Here is a 22,500-nt window from a genome sequence, read left to right as displayed (position 1 = left end):
CGTATAAAGTCTGACTCTCTCTCTCTCTCTCTCTCTCTCTCTCTCTCTCTCTCTCTCTCTCTCTCTCTCTCTCTCTCTCTCTCTCTCTCTCTCTCTCTCTCTCTCTCTCTTTCATGTGCGTAAATACTAATACAAGCGTCCAGTGTCAAGTCGAGCCAGGCCTTGTATATGTGTGTGTGTGTGTGTGTGTGTGTGTGTGTGTGTGTGTGTGTGTGTGTGTGTGTGTCCTTAATAACTGTATTGACTCTCGTTTTCACTGTTATTCGTTAATTGTACTGTCAGGTGATTTGTGCTGCGTACCCTGTGTGTGTGTGTGTGTGTGTGTGTGTGTGTGTGTGTGTGTGTGTGTGTGTGTGTGTGTGTGTGTGTGTGTGTGTAGGGTTACCGAAGCAAAATATCGATCAGGATGTTTTTAAAGTTGTCATAGCATAGCAAAGAAATAAATGCATTGTTTGGAACGTCGAGGGGTGGAAGACGAAGAGAGAGAGAGAGAGAGAGAGAGAGAGAGAGAGAGAGAGAGAGAGAGAGAGATCGCCCCCTTTGTAACACCTTCCCAACCAGACCTATAGCCGTCACTCCCAGGTAAAAGTACCCAAGTTGCAACTCACGGGAAAGGGGGAGAAAAGGAATCACACACACACACACACACACACACACACACACACACACACACACACACACACACACACACACACACACACACACACACACACACACACACACACCAAGAGAGGGTCATCCACTCAGCCAGTCTTCTCTCTCCATCCACTTTACCCTCCTCAAACACTGACCTTCACGCTTGATAGACTCGTAGCGATGGATGTTTATTGTTTTACCATTACCTGTACTGTTGCCTCCTGCCCCGCCGTACCTCGCCTTGCCCAGCCCTGCCCAGCACCGCCCCGCCACCGTCCAGGCCAGGCAGGTAGTGTAAGTAGGCAGGAAGTGACGCTCCCGGCAGGTGTGTGCTAAGTAAGCGCTGGGTGGTCAGTGAGGGACTTTGTTGCCAAGTTTCTTCTTACTATCACTCGTCCCCGCGGGCTGTGTGTGTGTGTGTGTGTGTGTGTGTGTGTGTGTGTGTGTGTGTGTGTGTGTGTGTATAAAAAGGAAGGGGATTTTTTCAGTATATTTTGTTCATCTTTCCTCTCTTCTTGATTAATGTTGATTGTCGTAGCAATAATAGTAGTTTTTTTTTGTTACGCATTCTAATCCTCTTTTCTTTCTTGTATTACAGGTAAGCGAACTGCAGGTGTTAGTGGTGTCACTTTCCTGCTCTCCCGGTAAGAAAGACAATACTCTTTTTAAGTACCACGCTTGTATATAAACTATTTATTTACATGAACTCTGTGACTGTGTATTATGAAGTCACATGATCTGCAGGAGTCGCTGATTAAGGGAAGATTGTAGGGTAGTGGATGAAGAAACGTAACTTAACCCACGTAAACTCGTATATGATGAAATAGATGTGTGCTGGCTGGAGGAACCCTAGCTTAACATGCAAACTCGTGATGAAATAGAGGCGAGGACCTAAAGGGGTTAGCAGCACTGTAATGGAAAGAGGCAAGGGGTGCAGAAGTAAGCGTTGGGGTGTGGTGAAAGTGTTGAGGGGTGTGGCATGGAGGATTGCGGTTGTGTGGAGGGGTGTTGTGGTGTGTTGCGGTGTGTGGTGGCGCTTCTAGGACTGGATATGTAAAAGAGAGGTGATTTTTACGTTTGTGGGTAATAATATAGATTGCAAAGATTGATAAATGTATGAAGATTTCTTGTAGCTGAAGATAGCAGTGGGAATTAGAACAGGATGTGGGTGAATCTTACGTCAGAAATGCAATTGAGTAAAGATAAAAATGTGGAGGATTCTTAAGGCTTTGTGAAAAAATAAATAAAAAAAAAAAAACGTGGATGAGTGTTACGCTTGGATTTTATTAAGGATTGGAACCGTGTCAAGTTAAAAAGTGTGAGTGAATCTTACCTTAGAGAATAGCGGTAAAATTGCCAGTTTAATAAAAAGATACAAATGTGGTGAATCTGACGCCGGGAATTGTTGGAGAGTAGAATTGAGTAAAAAACAAGAAAAAAAAAAAAAAAGAAAATAGAGGAGGAAAAACTGAATAGAAATTAGGGTCTGACTCTATTAGGTAAACGTGATGCTGGAGAAAGACAAGCCAAGCCAAGCCAACCCAAACCAACCCAACCCAACCCAACCCCAACCCAACCCAACCCCAACCCAGGCCAAACCATAGGAGGAAGTAAGAACAAACCTTCCGGACTGCAAAACAAACATTAAACACCAAGAAACGACTCGCTATTTCTCTCTCGCGTGGGTGTGATGGTGCATGTGTTTATCCAGTAACAGTACACACCTGCGGGCCGCCACCACGCCTACCACACCTGTTACACACACACACACACACACACACACACACACACACACACACACACACACACACACACACACACACACACACACACATCTGTCAGGCTCGGGTGTTCACCTCTCGACCTGATGTACCGGAAACTGTGTGCGGAGGGACTGGGGAGAGGGAGAGGGAGAGGAGGAAAAGACGAGAGTTGGAGGAACGGAAGGAGGGAGGGAGGGAGGGAGGGAAGAGAAAATGAGGAAGAGAGGAGAGTAGGGGACGGGGAGAAGAGGGAGAGATGAGGCGGAGGAACTGAAGTACAGAATAGTAGGAAGTAGAGAAAAGGTAGACGGAGGAAATGTGAGGAGGAAGGAAGGAGAAAATGAGGAAGAGAAGAGTTGAAGGGACGGAAGTAGAGATCAAAATAGAGAAAAAAATAGACTAAAAGAGTGAAACATAAAGGAGAGGAGAGTTGTAGAAAGTAATAGAGAGTATCTTAGTGATTTAGCAACAAAAATAAAATACCAACACCAGATGAAACTTGTATACAAAAAAAAAAAAAAAGCTTAACAACCAAGGTTTTGAAAAGAAATGAAAAAAAAAAATGGAAGCAATCAACACGTTCAGAGAATAATGTATGAAACTTTAATCTTTCTTCAGTCTTTTTTCCCCCTTACCCTCACTTTTTCCCCTCCTCTCTTTCTCTGAGCGAGGAATGCAGGCCAGCAATGAGTAGGAAAAAAGTTAGTAATGGCAAAAAGTGTCCGTGATGGTTGCGCTCCCGTTAAGTTTTAAAGGCAAAAAAATACTGAGAGAGAGAAGTTCGGTGTTGTTGATTTTGCAGGTGTAGTGACCTCATGATATTCCACGTGTTTCAAGGTGTGCGTGTCAAGAGGCAGGAAAAACTTAAACCTGAGGCGAGGTGTGTGTGTGTGTGTGTGTGTGTGTGTGTGTGTGGTGTGATAAACTTGAGAGAGAGAGAGAGAGAGAGAGAGAGAGAGAGAGAGAGAGAGAGAGAGAGAGAGAGAGAGAGAGAGAGAGAGACTGATGGCTGGGAGTTGGTGGCGATGGTGGTGGTTGCGATAACGGGACAGTCTCTCTCTCTCTCTCTCTCTCTCTCTCTCTCTCTCTCTCTCTCTCTCTCAGGAGCGCGCGCGGTCCACTTGCTATCCCACCACTTCCTGCGATTGTAATGAGAGAGAGAGAGAGAGAGAGAGAGAGAGAGAGAGAGAGATTCAATCTAGTTCTAATTAGCAAGAAAAATAAGATGAATAAAAAAGATATCCAGTGGGGGGTTACTAGATTACTTGACTTCCCCACACCACGAGAGATAAACAAGGACAGCAACAAGATGCCTCCCCCCACCTCCTCCCTACTTCTCGCCACCTCTCGCCACCCTCCCCACCCTCCCCACCTCCTCCACCCATCCCTAGTCATCTTCCCCTTACCCTTCAGTGACTCTTCCATCTATACTTCACTCCTCTTACTGGTACTACTTCTCTCTCTCTCTCTCTCTCTCTCTCTCTCTCTCTCTCTCTCTCTCTCTCTCTCTCTCTTGCCAGTGAGAGTGATAACGTGTCTGAACGGAGAGAGCTGTGTGTGTGTGTGTGTGTGTGTGTGTGTGTGTGTGTGTGTGTGTGTGTGTGTGTGTGTGTGTTTGTTCGCATTTTGGGACGTGTGAATGAGTCTTCCGGGTCTTGATAATTAGTGCTAGTAGTTCTCGAGCGCGCGCGCCACACACACACACACACACACACACACACACACACACACACACACACACACACACATCACATGCTCTGGTTCCTGTGTCTGCCATCCTCCTCCTCCTCCTCCTCCTCCTCCTCCTCCTCCTCCTCCTCCTCCTCCTCCTCCTCCTCCTCCTCCTCCTTCCATCCTGCCATTATTGCAGTGTGATGGCCTCTGTCGGAAGCAACAAAAAGGTGTAGCCAGGAAGAACTGTTTGATCTTCAGGTGGTGTTAGTTTGACCGCGTTTCTGAGGCAGTGAGAAGCGATAAAAGATACTGAGATGTGTGTGTGTGTGTGTGTGTGTGTGTGTGTGTGTGTGTGTGTGTGTGTGTGTGTGTGTGTGTGTGTGTGTTGCTTCCTGGTATTCACGTGCTTCCTCTCTCTTTCTCTCTCACAATCTCTCGTCCCCCTTCCGTCTCGTCTCATTGATCTCAAGGCTTAGCGAGCACACCTCCTCCTTATTTGTCAGCGTGTGTGTGTTTGTGCGGCGCGGGTGTATGTGGGGGAGGCAAGAGGAGTGAGTGATGGGGATGGCTTTGAGTGGGTGGTGGGAGAGTGAAGTGGCGTGTGGCGCGTGTGGTTGAGGGGGGTAAATAAGTAGGTAGATGGTGGTTTAGTGGGGCGCCTCATGCACACACACACACACACACACACACACACACACACACACACACACACACACACACACACACACACACACACACACACACACCTTTCGTTGCAGTACTGTACGCTTCCATTCATTCAATTATCATGAAGCTCCTCATAACACTTTCATTTCCTTCTTGTCTCTGTCTTTTTTTTTTTCATCCATATGTTCTTTACTTGGGTTTCTCCTTACACACACACACACACACACACACACACACACACACACACACACACACACACACACACACACACACACACACGACATCTTACCCGCTCCTCAGGCCAAAAAGAGTAATTGTAGCGGAGTCTTCCCTTCAATGTAACTCGCTGCCTCAGAAGATGGATGGCTGGTGGAGTGTTTACCAGCCCGCTACGGTGTGTTAGTCCCGCCGCCCGAAGCTGAGGGAGGCTGGCAGGGATGTGTTGGTCCTGAGAGCTTAAACAACTTGAGGTGTCACGCAGAAGGATGTGAGACGTGTATGCGAGTGTGAATGTCAGTATCAATGTTCCCTCTGCGCCAGGATGTTTTTTTTTTTTTTTTTTTTTTTTTTTTTTTTTGGTGGTGAGTGGTGGTGGTGGTGGTGGTGGTGGTGGTGGTGGTGGTGGTGGTGGTGGTGCAGAACGTGAGATGATGGAGGTAACTTGGGGTGTATTTTGAAGTGATTGTGGTGGTGGTGGTGGTGGTGGTGGTGATTTATGGAATTGCGGTAAGGGTGTTGTTAGTCGAGAAGTATTGATTGCATGCATCCCCTCCTCTCTCCCTCCCTCCCACTCTCCCGTGTGTGTGTGTGTGTGTGTGTGTGTGTGTGTGTGTGTGTGTGTGTGTGTGTGTGTGTCGGTGTCCAGAGGTTCTGAAATGTCACCTTAATCGACTGGTCATTGATTCCATAGCGATCCAACACTCCACCACCACCGCCACCACCATAACCTTGTCGTTACCAGTGATGACGGACAGTGACCCTAGCATCGATTGTTTCTCTCTCTCTTTCTCTCTCTCTCTCTCTTTTTTTTTCATGGCGGCGTGAACTGAGTGGCATTGACCCCTGCGTCCCGCCCCGTCCCGCCCCCACCACACTGCTTCCGACTGTCCTGTGTCTGGCGGGGAGGGGCGGGGTGGGCCAGTGAGGAGGAGCTAACCTGTAAAAAAGAGAAATAGCAAGGCACCTCGGGAACTACATTGGCAATTCTCGCTTTCTATTTCTCTCTCTTTTTTATGGGAACGATATGATTAACTTTCTCTTTTACATAGTCTTTATCCTTGGCCGGTATATCTGATACATAAAAGAAAAGAAAAATTGTTACGGGCATCTGTGTAGTCTTCGAAAGTAATGTTCATGAGATGGTTTTAGAATTCGCGCCTTTGAAACATCACGGCTTCTGTATATCCTTAGGCTTGTATCCTCAAACACTTCTGTGCTTCACCTTCACTATTTACATGAGTTTTTCAAGGTGTTTAAACGGTTCTAGAGGCAGAGTGACAAAATTCCTACATTGTTAGCAGCAGAAACACTCTTGAAAACCCCGCCAATCCTCGCTGGAAAATAGTCGTGGTGAGAGAGCAAAGTGTTTTTGAATACGGACCTAAGTTAGTCTCGTGAAGGCTTCCAGTGAGTACATAATAAAAAAAAAAAAAAAAAAAAAAACACGGCTTGTTCTAAAACTTCTTGGACTTTCTTAGGGACTGTTTGCAAAGGTCATATAGTTGATTAGCCTGGTTTCCATGAGTGTTTTCCCATTGACGTTACAGTATTTTTCTTAAACTATCACTAGAATCATGAGAACATCCTTGAAAACCTGATTAACTCCCAGCAACTTGTACAAGTAATCGAAATGAGGCGTTTGGGAATACTAGTGCGTTCCCATCCTTCTAGTGGAATGCTTAACGAGAAGACGCTGTGTAGGTATTTCGTGGCGCGCCGTGGTTATGAAATGTGCAAGGAAAGGCGGGAGGGCTTGGCGGCGACGGAGAGGCGAGGTGAGGGCCGCTGGGCTGGGGAGAGGGAAAGCTGGGTCAGACAAGCTGTGGTTACCCCCCTGGCAGTCCCTTAGGTGCGTTCACAAACCCACTTCCATTACCTTCCCTTCCCTTAGCCTCTCCCGGCACCCTTCCCTCCCCACTTGCCCTCTCAACTCCTCCAGGATCTTCCTTCCTGGTGCGGCGCACGATACCTCCGTCAGGGGAACTGGTTAATAGGATCCAGAGGGCACCGCATCCCACTGGACTCGTGACCCCAATCCTTCATCCTTCACTCATTTCACATCCCTGACATTTTTTCCATTTTCTTCGCCCCCGCTGCCTCTCCCGGGTCTTTGTGTGTCGCCCACTGGTGTGTTGACCCTCCAAGAGACAGAGGCAGACAGCGCACTAAAAGCTTTGTCACTCATGATGCTCTCAATTGAAGTTGTAAATTCCAGGGAACCATATTCTGAAACACTTCTGGCCACACGTCCGTTACTTTCAAAAGGCTCCTGTTGAAGTTATACGTATTTTTATGGATGTCTTTACGCCTCTAGTGGCTGAATAACAAGATTCTACATAATTAAAAAGATAAACAGTGCTGCGTACCCGGCTAATCATCTCTGTGGCCTTTGAAATATAGTCTTGGTTAGAGCGAAACGTTTCAGAATTCGGGCCCAGCGCCAGATTCCTCACTATGACAAGCAGGGAGTGTGATGATGAGAACGTGCCAGGCCAGCTGATGACCAGAAGCTTTGTATGTGGCAACAGTGGCCGAGTTTGTCAGCTTGATTTGTATCGCTGTAGTCATTCTCTCTCTCTCTCTCTCTCTCTCTCTCTCTCTCTCTCTCTCTCTCTCTCTCTCGGCAGGGTATTATTATTGAGATATTGTGACATCTTGGGTGTTTTTCTTCTTCTTCTTCTTCTTTTCTTCTTCTTCTTCTTCTTCTTCTTCTTCTTCTTCTTCTTCCTTGTTTTTAGTATTATCATTGTTGTTGTTGTTGATGTTGTTGTTGCTATAGCACCTGTTATTATTGTTGCCGACGTCGTTCTCCTCCTCCTCCTCCTCCTCCTCCTCCTCCTCCTCCTCCTCCTCCTCCTCCTCCTCCTCCTCCTCCTCCTCCTCCTCCTCCTCCTCGTTTCTCATTTAACCAGACGTCATAATATCACTACATCAATCAATTCTTTTCTCACGTAATTCATCCTGCTCTTCATTTCCTCTCATCAGCTGGTGGTGGTGGTGGTGGTGGTGGTGGTCTTGACGTCACAAGAGGGAGCACCTAAGGGCAGGTCCGGCAGGTGGAAGAAGGAGAGCGAGGGAGAGGTGGAGAGTGGAGTGGAGTGGTGGAGGGAGGGAGTGTCAGAGGGTGGCTGACAAACACTTACTGAATGAATTGAAATTTCCTCTCTCTCTCTCTCTCTCTCTCTCTCTCTCTCTCTCTCTCTCTCTCTCTCTCTCTCTCTCTCTCTCTCTCTCTCTCTCTCTCTCTCTCTCTCTCTCTCTCTCTCTCTCTCTCTCTCTCTCTCACACATAATTTGGGTCGTTTCTGTTTTCACCTCTTTTCCTCTTCCTTCCTTTCCACCTCTACCTCTTCCTCTTCCTCTTCCTTTCTTTCACGCTCTTTTAACCTTCCCCTACACTTGCTTCTAGTTTTTTTCTTCTTCATTCCAACGTTTCTCTACATGTCTATATTTTCCTCCCTCATTTTCTTTTTATCTTATCCTTTTCTCTTTCTCCCCGCCTTTCTTTCCATGCACCATTCCATCAATGCAAATGAAAGAGGAACTAGACAAGTTTACACCTCCTCCTCTTCCTTTACCTCCTTCCCCTTCCCTTCCATCCATATTAAGAAAAAAAAGCAGTATTACTCAATTTATTCTCCCCTACACGACCGACCCTTTCTCCATCCCTACTCTCCGTGCCACCTGTGTTTGTATAAGGTGGAGGGAGAGGGAGGAGGTGCTATAGCTGAGAGCACCACGACCTTCACCATTCAGAAACCGACCTACAGAGCTGGCGAGAAATTAGGTCTTAGAGAGGAGGAGGTGGTGGTGGTAGTAGTAGTAGTAGTAGTAGTGGTGTCAGTGTCAAGACGAGAGCAGCGCACCTTCGTTACTTGTCCATAACCTAATTTGCTGCAGGTAATAGCTAGTAATGTCACCTCCTTCAAGTCTTATTCAGGTAGTGGGTGGGAGATTCAGTACTTGTGGGCACTGACAGGGGAGAAGAGAGAATGTAACAGGAAAAAAAAGGGCGGGGAAACAAAAAATAGATTCAGTGAGAGAGGGAAATCAAGTACATGAATAGAAAGAAAACTACAATGTATAAAAGAAGAAAATAGTAATAAAAGAAAATGCAGTAATGGTAAAGGAAAGTTTATGAGGGAATAGAAACATGCTTGAGAAGATTGGGAAAAGTAGAAAGTTGAAGGAAGGAATGAAATGGAAGAAAGGAGGAAGGAAAGAAAGAAAGAAAGAAAAGGAAGTGTACATTGAGTTAGTGTTGTCACGAAAAGACATGTATGAGAGAGAGAGAGAGAGAGAGAGAGAGAGAGAGAGAGAGAGAGAGAGAGAATGGGAGGAGGGGGTACAGGTGTCATAGGTGACTGGGGAGGTGAGCGGCTGAGAAGGTAGGGAGGAGGAGGAGAATGGGGGGAGATTAGGAAGGGGAAAGGGGGGATGGGGTGATGGAGGGATGGGGAGGTAGGAGTTCCTGCCTCAGCTTTCTTCCCAGAGGCGGATGTGGCACTGTCTCTTGTGTGTGTGTGTGTGTGTGTGTGTGTGTGTGTGTGTGTGTGTGTGTGTGTGTGTGTGTGTGTGTGTGTGTGTGTTTGCCGGCCGTGATCTCAAAGCTCTTCCACTACACTTTCCCTTCCCATGTTCCTCCTCCGCCTCCCCTCACTACCCCCCTCCCAGACCTCCACCCACGCCCATCCACTTCCAACACATTCATACACACGTCACTGCATCCTTCCTTCGCCTTCCCGTTTCTCTCTCTCTCTCTCTCTCTCTCTCTCTCTCTCTCTCTCTCTCTCTCTCTCTCTCTCTCTCTCTCTCTCTCTCTCTCTCTCTCTCTCTCTCTCTCTCTCTCTCCCTCTCCCGTTACGTGGTCACATTGATTGCTTCTTTCCTAAGGCCGAACGGAAATATCAGAAAACAAGTACACGCACTGCATCATTTCAACATTTCCTTTCACAAAATTGTTCACTTCTTCACGGTATTCACTGATTAGCGAAATTTTTGCTTCCCGTCTCAGAAACTCCTTTATATATTACTCTGTCTCGTAAACACATGGCCTGCTACTGCTATTCGACTTGTCTTTCTGCTCCCCCGGGGTGTCATAAGCATTGAGTCTGTCATACTTACGTCTTGCACTGCTCTATGGTATGTTCCTTAGTCACCAACATCAGCTATTCCTTTCCTAAAGCATCCATTTGACTCTCATGCACGTGTTACTAGAGATTCAGTAAGGTGCTTTTAATGCAGTGAAAGGGTTAAATAGACAAGTGGCTCTGACATTGAGAAGGTATACAAAGGAATCTTGTTGTGGTGTGGAGGAGGAAAGGGAGAGGCCAAAAGACGTCACTGGGAAGGCTTGAAGAAAAGATTGAAAAATGTCCTGGTGTGAAGGTTAGGCAAGGCAGGGCAGGGCGGGGCTGGAGAAGGCAGGTCAGGCTTCACGCGATAGTCCACATGGATAGTGAGTCGTTAATTCTTTCTATACCTTGACGCGTTTCCATATTCATTCTTCTTACTATTTGGTGATTTTATACAGCTTCAGAAACTTATGTGAAGGATTGAAATAGTGAAGTGTGGCCATTAATCTTCTGACCTCCATAAGACCCTTCCTAATGTCAATAAAATAGTCCAGTCGTGCACAAATCTCAAGATAAAAATGTGTCCCAGTACTGAAGAGGTTAAGGATTCTTCTGGCTACTATATATATCAGCAATGGATTCAAGGCAAGTCCGTTAAGCATCGTCTCTTCGCTTTCTTAAGTCCGTAAAGTGGTCTTCAGTCAGTGCAGGGTGGTTAATCTATCAGTCAGTGTGTTAGTTAAGCACTTGTTCACTTTCTCTGGGCTATTCAGTTATGGTTTAGTCGATGTGTGTTCGCGTGCGTAGACTAGTCGGTCAGTCAATCATTGTGTGGAGAGGTCAGTCAGCCAGCCCGCCTGTCAGTCACCGTGCATGGTTAGGTCGAAAGATATTCAGTTTAATTGTCACTCAATCAGTTTATGTCGAAATCAGTCAGTCAGTCAGTCAGTCCGGTGTGTGGGTGGTGTGAGGTGAGGCGGTGCCGTGCAAGGCTGCGTGTCAAAGGAGGTGCCGTTCGTTCGTTACCTTGCAAACTTTTGTAGCGGACATGACAGTTGTGGGCTGTTGAGGCGATTCTTGTGTGAAAGCGTGGGTTGGGTCGATTGAGAGAGAGAGAGAGAGAGAGAGAGAGAGAGAGAGAGAGAGAGAGAGGGGGGCACTTAAAACTCCTTCCTTGTCTTCGTAAAAGTGTTTTGAGCACCAGTCCCCTTTAAAGATCCGCTTCACTGCTCTGGCGTAATCTAGACGGACACCGTGAAGAGCCTCGTGAAGCAAAGCACAGGAGACTTAAACAAATGGAACACACTCAGGGATCACGTTACTAGTGCAGAGTCATTAGGGAAATAAGAAAAGAATCTGACAAATTTATGGATGACGTAAAAATAGAGGTTTTATACTGGGACTGCCACGTGTAGGTTTTATGCCTTCTTGCAGCTTCCCTTATTTTGTGTTATAGGCGATGTGGTGAAGTTACATAGTGCGCATCCCTATCCAATGCCACAGATATGTAGGCTGAAGAACTGATGCTGGAGGGGAAGTGAGCTTTGATTGAGCCTGTTGGTGGCATGAACTGAACCTCGGTGACCATGTAATTTAATACTATCAGCACTTAAAGTCAAGTCCGTGGTCTCCCTCCTCCCCCACCCTTACACTCTATTACCGCCCTGGCGTCCGTCGCGTCACCGTTGTGGTAATGATGATGATAATGATGAGAGAGAGAGAGAGAGAGAGAGAGAGAGAGAGAGAGAGAGCAAGGTCATGGACATGGATAAGTGAATTTATATAACTCCAAGTGTTTATGTATATTCGCAAGCATCCTGATTTATGCAATCTCTCTCTCTCTCTCTCTCTCTCTCTCTCTCTCTCTCTCTCTCTCTCTCTCTCTCTCTCTCTCTCTCTCTCTCTCTCTCTGTCCAGGGCTGCTAGAACAAAAAGCAGTTGTCTGAATACTGTCCAAATTGCGTTGGAGAAAGGAGAAAAGTGGTGGCGGTGGAGAGGTCAGGAGGAAGATGGAGATGCGTGAGCGAGGAGTGGCACAGCCTAAGGCAAAGCCAACGGACGAGTTGCTTGGGGCAAGGGGCTGGTGAGTGCAGGGTGAGCTGGGTGGGTGTAGCGGTGAAAGGTTATCCCTTCCCTGACCCTGCTATGGTGTCCCTCAATGGCGCACAGCTTGAAATGGTGCAGTGAAAGTCTTCTTTCCCAAGGGTCACACAGAGAGAAAGTATGTGAAGCTGATGTCTGTATCAGTATCATGAACAATTTATAATTTGTAACTTTGGTGTAGTTTGGCTGATGTAGAGAGCAGATGGTGTGGCCAGCCTGGCTGAGGGCGAATGTCACTGGTAGCCTTTGTTTAGATTGTTCATTTTGGTATATGGTCTATCCATTTAGTTATAGCTGTCATATGATTATATTTATTCTATTTTGTTTAGTTTATTTTTGTAATCATTAACGCATCCTGATGACATGTTACTGATGTGAATTTCACCTTGCAGGTCGGCCCTCCAAACGTTGCACAAGTCCAGTGCCCGTGCCCAAGATGCCCACTACTTTTTGGGCGGCATCAACCATGACTGGGTGTGTTACTACGAGCGAGGTGTCACCTCAGACCAGTCCTGCATCAATGAGTGGAATGTCATGGACAGCCTCGAGTCCAAGAGACCGCCCTCACCAGATTCTCTCACTGATAAGTAAGTAACCAACAGATATTTATTGATGCCAGTGACTGCAGGTTGTAAAAAAGTATACTACTACATTATACATTTCTGAAGCATTATATTATAATATTAATCAAGTCAATCACATTTTTCATAGTTTTACCATCCATGATTGAATAATAATGTTACCATGTAACATTATTGTAATGTGTAAGTAACATGTACCATTGTGATATGTGAAGTAGTGATAGCCTTTTTTTGTGTACTTTGGATAAATGCAGCACTCTGGACATTAATGTTGTTCATCATTTGTCTTGGTGTTCCATTACCTTGAAGCAATTATCTATTACATTTTTGAGTAAATGATATGGTTGATTATATGAGATATTCACACATCAATTAATGTGTGATATAACAGTACATTCATTTTTGTCCACAGAGAGGAGACACAGCTCCTCATACGCAGCAAACTCAAAGAGATCATGATGAGCGTTGACATTGATGAAGTCACTTCCAAGTACATCAGGCAACGCCTTGAAGAGGATCTGGCCATGGATCTGTTCAAGTTCAAGTCCTACATTGATCAGGAGATGCTGGTCATTCTTGGCCAGATGGATGCTGCAACAGAAATCTTCCCCCATGTTTACCTTGGCTCAGAGTGGAATGCCTCCAATCTGGATGAGCTGCAGTGTAATGGGTGAGCAGACTGATTTCTGTAATTTTTCACAAAACTGGAAACAATATCTCTTTGAAAAATTAAACTAAGAATGATATAATTTTCTTTTACTTGTATATAAGATGTTTCCATAGCCAAAGTGCAAGTACTCATTTCACACATTGTTGTCTTGCAGGGTTGGCTACATTCTCAATGTTACAAAGGAGATAGACAACTTCTACCCCGGAACATTTGACTACCTCAACATTCGGGTGTATGACGATGAGAAGACAGAACTCCTCAGGCACTGGGACAGAACTTTCAGATACATCACCCAAGTCCAGTGAGTTGTCACACTTTCATATCAGTGGCAACAATTTCATATCTACTTGTTTCACCATAGAAAATGTTTTCATGGTAACCGAGGCATTTAATTATGTTAATCAGTGAGTTCTTAGAAATATACTATATATACTGTACATATGTTTATGTATTGTACTGTAATCTTGTCTTCCATATTGCAGGGAGAAGAATTCAAAAGTGTTGGTACACTGTAAGATGGGAATAAGTCGTTCAGCATCCGTTGTCATTGCCTATGCCATGAAAGCCTTCAACATGAGTCTTGATGAAGCCCTAGCTTTGGTCAAGAAAAAGAGGAGCTGCATCAAACCAAACCAAGCATTCTGTAACCAACTCAAGACATATGAGGTCAGTATGTGACAAACCTTTAATCGTGAATTGTAATCCTGGATTTACCAATGTTATGCAACATTCATCTAAAATATTAAAGGCACATATATGTGTCTAAAAAAAATTGTTAAAATACATATGTATAGTAGAGAACAAACTTTAACTATCCAAAAATTTTCTGTTCAGAAAAAGATTATATATATATATATATATATATATATATATATATATATATATATATATATATATATATATATATATATATATATATATATATATTGCCTTCCTTAATTTTACAATTTAATTTTTTCAGGGAATCCTTGATGCAAGTCGACAGAGGCACAACATTCTGTGGAGAAGCAAGTCTGAGACAAATCTCAAGTCTGCAGCAGGTCAGGCTAACCGACACAACAAGAGTCAGCAGAATACAAAGTCCAATGATGATGTGGATCAGAGCAATAACACCAAGAATTTACGCAAGAGCACCGAAGAATTGTCCACATATGACACATCATTTGGTGGCTATAATGCCCTCATTCCCACACCGACCAATCTCCAGAATGGTGAAGGAAACAAGAGGCCAAAGTCTTGGTCTCCGGATGACCACACAGCAGCTCTCCTTTTTCCTCAAAATTCAGAGAAAGGTGAGTTGCCAGGGTGAAAATGAAGTAATGTTTGATTATCTGTGAGAGAGAGAGTGAGAGTGAAAGTGAGAGCGAGAGTGTGTGTCATAATTTCTAAGGGTACGCTTGAACTTAATTGTCAGTTTCTTAATATTCAGGCAACATTTTGTATTTTTACCACCCTTATTAGAAATAAAGCTACATAAATGGTAGTGAAGAGTGATAAGTTGTTATTTTAAAACTTAATTGCCTTCAAATCTGAAGTATTATTATGTCTTTCAGGTGGGAAATATTTTGGTGAATCATGGCGCCTCTCTCAGTCCCTGAATGTTCAGTCCTGGCGAGCTCATGTAACTCTTCAGCAAAGGGACTTGCGAGACATAACAGTGGAAGGTTCTGGGGATGAGGACAAAGACTCACCTTCATCAGTGGTGGAAGCATTAAACCCTCTGTACTCAGAAGTCCCAACAGATGGCATTACTGGCGAAGTATCATCGCTCCAGCTTTCTTCAACAGTCAAGGATAGAATTAATGAGTTTGAGAATGTGCAAACAGGAAGTCAAGCACTTTCAAGGAAAGGTGAGAATGGCAGAAAAGGTGAAGCATTAATGATACAGAATACAGTATGTTCCAGTGATGATTTTGATAATCTCTCAAGTACTGCAGAACTCGATAAGGTCATTGAAACATTACTTACTCCGGGTGAGGATGTGCAGAGCAGTGAACCAGTGATTTCTCAGACCAAAACAGTTACTCAGAAACATCAAGCTGTACTAGTCCCATCACAAGTGTGGCAGGAAGAGAATAAAAGTGAAGTGGAAGCGAATGTGACTCCAGTAGAAAGTCCTGTGGGTGTACTCAAGGAGTCTATCACTTGGCCAGCAGGTATAGTGAAGAGACAGAAACAAGACTTTGAGGAAAAGGTGAAAATGAGTGATTCTAAGTCACCCTCTAGTTGTAAAGAATGTGAACCATCTCTCTCGAGACAAAACTCTTCAAGCTCCCTTAGTGGTCAAAGAGTAGAGATAGTAAGATCTCCAAGCTATGGCCGTCAGGATTCTATAGGCTCGGACACAGTTAAAAGAGATGATCCTTTTTCAGCTAACCTAGATAAAGTGTTTGACAGAGAGGAAAGAAAGCAACAAAGACTAAGTGCCATTATTCATGTAAGTGGAGATACAAAGGACACACCCTCACGTAACAGTTCTTGGGGATCCTATGACAGTGCTGTAGTGTTAGCTGATAGGGATTTGCCATCAAGACAAAGTTCATGGGGTTCCTGTGATACCAGAGTAACAGCAGGTACTGTGTCATCAAGAAATAGTTCTTTTGGAGCATTTGATAAAAAGCCGCAGCCTCTAAAAGAAAATTTAGAAATATCAGTCCCAAATAGTAATATAACTGGTACTTACTTTGAAAAAGATCCTGGACCATTCACACCAGGAACTATCAGGAGGAACAAAGGCAAGAATTCAGATGTGAAAGATGGGTTATTAGATGAAGAAATGAAACCATCTAATGAAACTGAGGATGTAGAAGAAGTAAAAACAGAAGATAATTCTCAATTCAAGGCTGTGGCAAACATGAAGGCTTATGGACCTGCACCGTACAAGAGTCCAACAGAAAGGGAGAGCAGTACTATCCCAACGGAGCTGGCTGATGAGGAAATGGTAGAGGCAACTGATAGTTCCTCTGATCACCATCAAAGCAACCCTGCTCTAAGTGTTTGCATTCCAAATAGTACAAATCTCTTGGCCACCACCAGGTCACAGCCTAGTGTATGCACAACCATATCCTCAACTGAGAACTTATGTACTGAACTTAATATGGATAATAGATTAAATGACAGCAAGACCAGTACAGGAAGTGAAAATATATCAACACTTGCACCTGGAACTGTAAGACAGCACAAGGAAATTTTAGAAAGTAAGAGTCAGGAAGGATCCTTCTCAGAGGTACAAAAAATACAAGAAAAACTTTTCATCCCTTCTTATTCACGTTCAAAGAGCTCATGTGATTTAGAAACTGATAAGGCTGAATTAGATTCAGCTGGTTCTGATAATCACAACTTTTCTGAAAAGAGAGCAAAGTTTGAAGGACATTTAGAAAATGAATCAGAAAAAGGAAAGGTTAGGAAAATCACACAGGCTATCGAGAAACAAAATGAAGATGAAAAGATGAAGCAATACAAAATAGAAGGGATCAGGAAGCGATCTCACAGCTTGGAGCGCCTCAGCACCTCACCCTCCTCACCTGGCAGCTCACAAAATGGATTGCTGGAGCAGCTCTTAGTTCAAGCACAGACAGATGTTCGGCAAATGGAAATGGAGGAGAATCCTATGGAAGAAATACGTGTTAAGAATCTGGTTGGAAAATTTGAAGACTGCCAAGAGCAAAAACCACCCAAGGTTCAAACTAGAAATACAAGAGCCAAGTCAGATAGCTGCACACCAGATAAATTTCAACCCCCGGTACCTCAACGTAAATCAAGTTTAGACTACAATTTCAAACCAATACAGAGATCACAGTCTCAACCACCTCAGACTCCAGTAAGACAGCCAAACCCAGGAGGCAGTCTTCCCTCTTCAGGGAAAGCTCCTTCTCATAAACCTCCACCAGGGGGACGGGGTCAGGCTTGGGGCACAGAAGTGCGGCAAAGAAAACAACAGGGCAAGACTCATCCACTGACGAAGCTCACACGGGCAACAAGGGAAAATTATCACACAATGTAAGACTTAACTTTTACTACTTATACGAGGATGCTATTATAAATGCTTCCATTATTGAAAACTATCTTGTGATATGTAGACTAAGGATAGTGTAGCCACTTTCAGGTGAGGTACAGATGTCCTGATACAAAAGCTGCAAAGTGTGTAGGTGTAAGAGTGAATCTCATCTACATGAAAAATTGCTGTTAAGTGGCCATCAGTTTCCAGATCAATAACTTCTGTGCCTCTGTAGAAAGTTCCTGCTAGTTCATGAGAGGTGACCATTGTAGCATTTAGCCTCACCAATCCTACAAAATCTCCTACTGCCCAGCTGTAGCTCCTAAGCTACAAAAAAGCTGTAAGATTCTTTCTGGTGTCTTGTGCACACATTACTAGTCGTGGAGAGTAGGAACATGAATATATATCAGGACACCTGTAGCATGTACTGTATGGATATTACGTAGGCAAGGATTCTGAAATTTCACCGGTGTTGTAGGATGGTGTGACCATCTGCTGGTGGCCAGTTACAAGTAAGAAGTACCACTTTGAAATCATGTGACTAATTTTTATATACTAGTTGATCTTGTCATGATTTTAAAAGTATGATCTGTAATCTGTGTCACTTGTGTTACCAAGGCATATTTCTGTAACTGAGCAGTTTTTCAGTCATAATGTGATAGTTCAGAATTCATGCAGTAGTCATTTCTCTCTACGATTATTTTCCATAGTGTGGAAGTCCACTTGTACTGTGCCGCTTCACTGTAGTGCACAACGTCTGATTTCCACTGAGGTGTGCTAGTCCCTGCTGCTGTTATCTTTTCTAGTCTTACCTGAGCACCTGTAATTCCCTTCCACAGAATGTTGATATTGATAGGATTATTTTTCTGATATAAAAACACAATGTATGGCATCTATATTCAAAATCTATTCCAAATTGTTGTACTGACCTTAAATCCTATTTATGAAATTGCCAGTATTTATTGGCCACTGGGTGTATTACATCTTGTTGTTTAATATTCTTTATGTATTTGTGCTGGTATTTTCATAGACAGTTCCCTTCAGTATCTAGTGTCATAGATATGTGAATGTGGTGTTTCAGCATATACATGATTTATGTGATATGATTGACTGGCATCTTCTACTTTCCTTGAAAGCTTTCTGCACATCAGTCTTTAAAAGTCACAGTCAGACTCAAATTGGAAAACTTGCAATGATTAATCCCATGATGTACTTTTAGATTTGTAGATGGCATCAGTAGACATTCCTCCTTTTTTGCTCAATTCTGATGACTCTTCCTTTTGTGTCATCATTCTGTATTATGTTTGTGAATGTATACTTATATCGGATACTTATCAAGACAAATTCATATACATACTATCTTAATTTGTGTCCATTTATTCACAGGTAATACTAAGTGTCTATATGCTTTGAAGTTGTTGAATTACTGCTTGTTCATCATTTATTGAGACATAATCCAGGCCACTTGTCATTTGTGCTGACTCTGGTAGGCAGTACACAAGTGTATTTTTCTTCATCATTAAGAGGTTATGAACAAAGATGTCATTGTAGTGCAACATGTGGAAGTTGGTCATTTGCATTAGGTGTTAACCAAAGGCAGGATTATTTTGCAGTCCTGTTTCCCAGTAAACTTACAAATTGTCCAAAAAATGTATTGGAAGGAATTATATTTGTTATTCTTGAGCACCTTAATCTGCAGCATTTTTTTTTTTTCTTGTGACAATGTACATACATAATTCTCTCTATCTCTAACTTTTTTCTGTCATAATGATATTGGTGATTTACAGTGTAATTTATGTATAACAGTGGTGTGCTATATTTTGTATATAATTTGTACAAGAATCTAATTTATGATAATAAAATATAAAAAAAAATGTATTTTTAATGCCGAGCTTATTCTTTAAACGTTTTGAGTGTGAACAAATGCCCACCCTACTCCCTCTTCCAACTCTCTGCAATTAATCACCCGTAAGCAACACCTTATTTCGTTTTCTGTCATATCCAAATATTTCCTCATGCAGCGTCATGCTTCACCTTATACTCAAAACTTCTGCCATCCCATCTCCATATTCAACTTCCACAACAGAAATGTCCTTCACGGTCACCAATATTAACAGTTACCCCAATCCTTCTTTCAAATTCTTCTCTTTGTCTTTCTCATATTCACAATGTCTATACATAACATATATTTATCCACTTAATCATCTATTAACTTCTCTTTCTTCTATACTAGTCCTCGTTTTCTTCACGAGAGCAAAACGATTCGTGAGTTTGATTCGCGGTTCACAGGGATTCAGTTTGGGCTTCGGGATGTGGAAGATTACCACCTCACAGTGTTCCTGCCTTCACCACAAGCTGTATCTCGTCCGCCCGATTCTTCTCTGCCAACAATCCATTCCAAAACCTGCAAGGTAATGTGGTGATGGTGGTGGCCGGGTAGTGGGCTGAGAGAAGGTTTGGTGTGTGTGTAGTGATGCAAGGTAGTGTGTTGGTGGTGGGGTACCTCTGAGGTGAGAGATGTGTGCGCGGTGGTGATGGTGTGAAAGGGTGTGTGTGTGTAATCATCGAAATTTTAACAATGTTACATAAGTCAAACCTATACATTATACAACTCACTACGTTTATGAAGCGTTTCCACGCTTAGAGCTTTTATTGGCTTGTAGTGATGCTTTGGAAAAATCAACACCGCGTCAAAAAGAGTTCTGCTAGTATTTTCCTCAGTCTTCCTCCTTCTTCTTGTGGCTGTTTACATCAGTAAGGTATTGTGGGATTTGTGGTGTCTATGAATCACGTGTCACGGACGTCCATTGAGAGCCCGCCATGCCGGAAGTAACTGAAATGACATCGCTTCAAAATCAATCACGAACGTTGGACTATAGGACGTCCAATGAGAGTCCGCCATGTCAGGAGTTACTTATAGTAATGCATTTGTTTCTCGTGAGAGGATGAACCACGACAGTTTATTGAGCTGATTCCACATTGGACGCCCAGTGTTCTGACTGATTTTAGGCTTTTTGAGATACATCACCGTTACATCAGAAACGCAAAAGACTATAGTTCGACTTGTGTACACCATGCGTCGATTTTACTTCCCAAAATCGTGAGTAATATTAAATATCAGACATTTTTGTGATTTCCTAGAAGGGGCGCAGCATCCTGTTAAAAGGGAGCAGTTAGATTAGGGTTTGGTTAGGTTCTGGGAGTGGGGCAGCCCTTCTAGGTTATAATGTTGGGTTTGGTTAATATCTCTTTTAGCGGATACAACCTTGGGTTTGGTTAGTATCTCTTTTAGCGGATACAACCTCAAATGTAGCAAATCATTGGCCTTTTTTTCTTTTTTCTAAAATGGCATTTTCCCCTTAGACTTTTTGAGAATTGCCAAAAAATGTCTTAACTTTCCCTAGTAAAAACTATCGTTTTCCCTCAAGGCCCCCAAGCTTGCTGTTCCTAGGGAGGATTAGTGATGATTGGGAGGAAGGACTTGTAAATATTTACCAGCGGGAAATATAAGTGAAACTAGTAGTGCTGAAAATAGAGCAGCATGGAGTCAAGGTGATGGTTAGGACTGAGACAAGAACTTGAGATCTCCTTCACTGTTGATGTCAGATCTACTGTTCTCTGGGTCATGAGAGAGGAGAGATGAAACTATAACAGACTAGCTGACATAATAATAATAATAATAATAATAATAATCGGTTCATTTGTATTTGTATGGCAGCCTTACAGCTTCACATGTTACAACGTATTTATATAAACATGCGTAGATCCTGATTATACACCCAAGCCCAAGAAGGTATCTTACATTTTTATAACGTGGCTGCCAGATGGTGTGTGTGTGTGTGTGTGTGTGTGTGTTGTCTGGTGTTGAGCTACAGGAAGGACTCCTCGTTTCATTCAGCAGAGCAAAAGAATTCGTGAGTTTGATTCGCGTTTCACAGCGGTTCTGTTCGAGATTCGGGATGAGGAAAGTTACCAATACCACCGCACAAGCTACACCTCGTCCGCACCACTCTCGGCCTCTCCTCAGCTTCTCGGCTGCCAAACCATTCATTTAGCACCTGCTAGGTAGTGTGGAGATTGTGGTGGTGGAAATGATGCTGATATCGGGATGAGGGTTAGGGAATTACGAGGTTTTTATTACGTGCTTTTGAATGTTATTGGTGTTTTGGTGACGAAGCATAATGCACAGATGTTATATATATATATATATATATATATATATATATATATATATATATATATATATATATATATATATATATATATATAATGCACAGAATATAGTACATAATGTAGAAAGAAAATACAAAATAATAAAAAATTATTGAGAAATATATAGTAGTATTAACAAAATTATATTTTTCCAGTGGCCATCTTAGCTAAGAGTGTGAATGATTATGTGTGTGTGTGTGTGTGTGTGTGTGTATCAATGTCTGGGTAATCCTATGTGGGATTGCCAGCCTGGTACATAGGCTAGATAGATAAGATGCGTAACTTACCCTTAGCCATATTTAGATCCTTGTCATTTCTCCCTTCAATATTGCATACATTATTATTACTTTCACATCCTGATCAGATCTGCTAGAAAATCTCATTCTTCTTGCCTATACATAACATTCACAATGACCATTTTCTCATCCTGTATCTATCAAACATCAAACACCTCACGTTTTTGTTACACTGAGAATATTCTGCTACTGATCCCTTTAGTTGGACATCTTTTATGTTGTACATTTACCATTACTTATCTGCAATTGTTCACTCCACAAAGGTTTGCTGGATTCCTGAAGATGCACACACTTTCACAACCTTATCCATCATGAGACAGCAAGTGTCAGGAAGGATTAGCTATACTAGGATGACTACAGAGTGGACTACAGCAATGCCCGGGATCAAATGTTGATTGACCATAATGTGAGTAGTGTGGTTTTACTCCTACTTTTATTTTTATATCTGAACTGTTTGTATTTGTTCTAGTGGTCATATTGGAAACATTTTAAGCTCTTTATTGTTTATATATATATATATATATATATATATATATATATATATATATATATATATATATATATATATATATATATATATCTATCCTCATTTTCAATCCAAAGCTGGAT

The 22,500-nt window shown here is 42.9% G+C and overlaps 1 protein-coding gene and 1 long non-coding RNA gene across 8 annotated transcripts in view; both read left to right on the top strand.

Moving 5' to 3' along the window:
* LOC123517330 overlaps positions 1 to 17,704 on the top strand; it is a 129,441-nt gene extending 111,737 nt beyond the window's left edge. For 3 of the 6 annotated variants that reach the window (XM_045277314.1, XM_045277313.1, XM_045277315.1), the window contains 6 exons: positions 12,528 to 12,722; positions 13,129 to 13,386; positions 13,541 to 13,687; positions 13,869 to 14,052; positions 14,348 to 14,678; positions 14,940 to 17,704. In XM_045277314.1, coding sequence (XP_045133249.1) covers positions 12,528 to 12,722; positions 13,129 to 13,386; positions 13,541 to 13,687; positions 13,869 to 14,052; positions 14,348 to 14,678; positions 14,940 to 17,389 — 3,565 coding nt within the window. In that variant the 3' untranslated portion in view covers positions 17,390 to 17,704. Of the gene's footprint in view, positions 1 to 1,234; positions 1,281 to 11,955; positions 12,116 to 12,527; positions 12,723 to 13,128; positions 13,387 to 13,540; positions 13,688 to 13,868; positions 14,053 to 14,347; positions 14,679 to 14,939 lie in introns of those variants that run through there. The other 3 variants (XM_045277316.1, XM_045277317.1, XM_045277318.1) reach the window with 2 other exon arrangements.
* Positions 17,705 to 19,691: 1,987 nt separating this feature from the next.
* The window catches only part of LOC123517523, a 15,020-nt gene continuing 12,211 nt past the window's right edge, over positions 19,692 to 22,500 (top strand). For both annotated transcript variants that reach the window (XR_006678486.1, XR_006678485.1), the window contains exons 1-2: positions 19,692 to 19,794; positions 22,155 to 22,297. This is a non-coding gene — a long non-coding RNA (uncharacterized LOC123517523). The remainder of the gene's footprint in view (positions 19,795 to 22,154; positions 22,298 to 22,500) is intronic.

This window comes from Portunus trituberculatus, chromosome 42, assembly GCF_017591435.1.
Source record: "Portunus trituberculatus isolate SZX2019 chromosome 42, ASM1759143v1, whole genome shotgun sequence".
Lineage (NCBI taxonomy): Eukaryota > Metazoa > Arthropoda > Malacostraca > Decapoda > Portunidae > Portunus > Portunus trituberculatus.
Note: the sequence above shows the minus strand (reverse complement) of the source record. Positions and strands in the feature narration are given on the sequence as shown.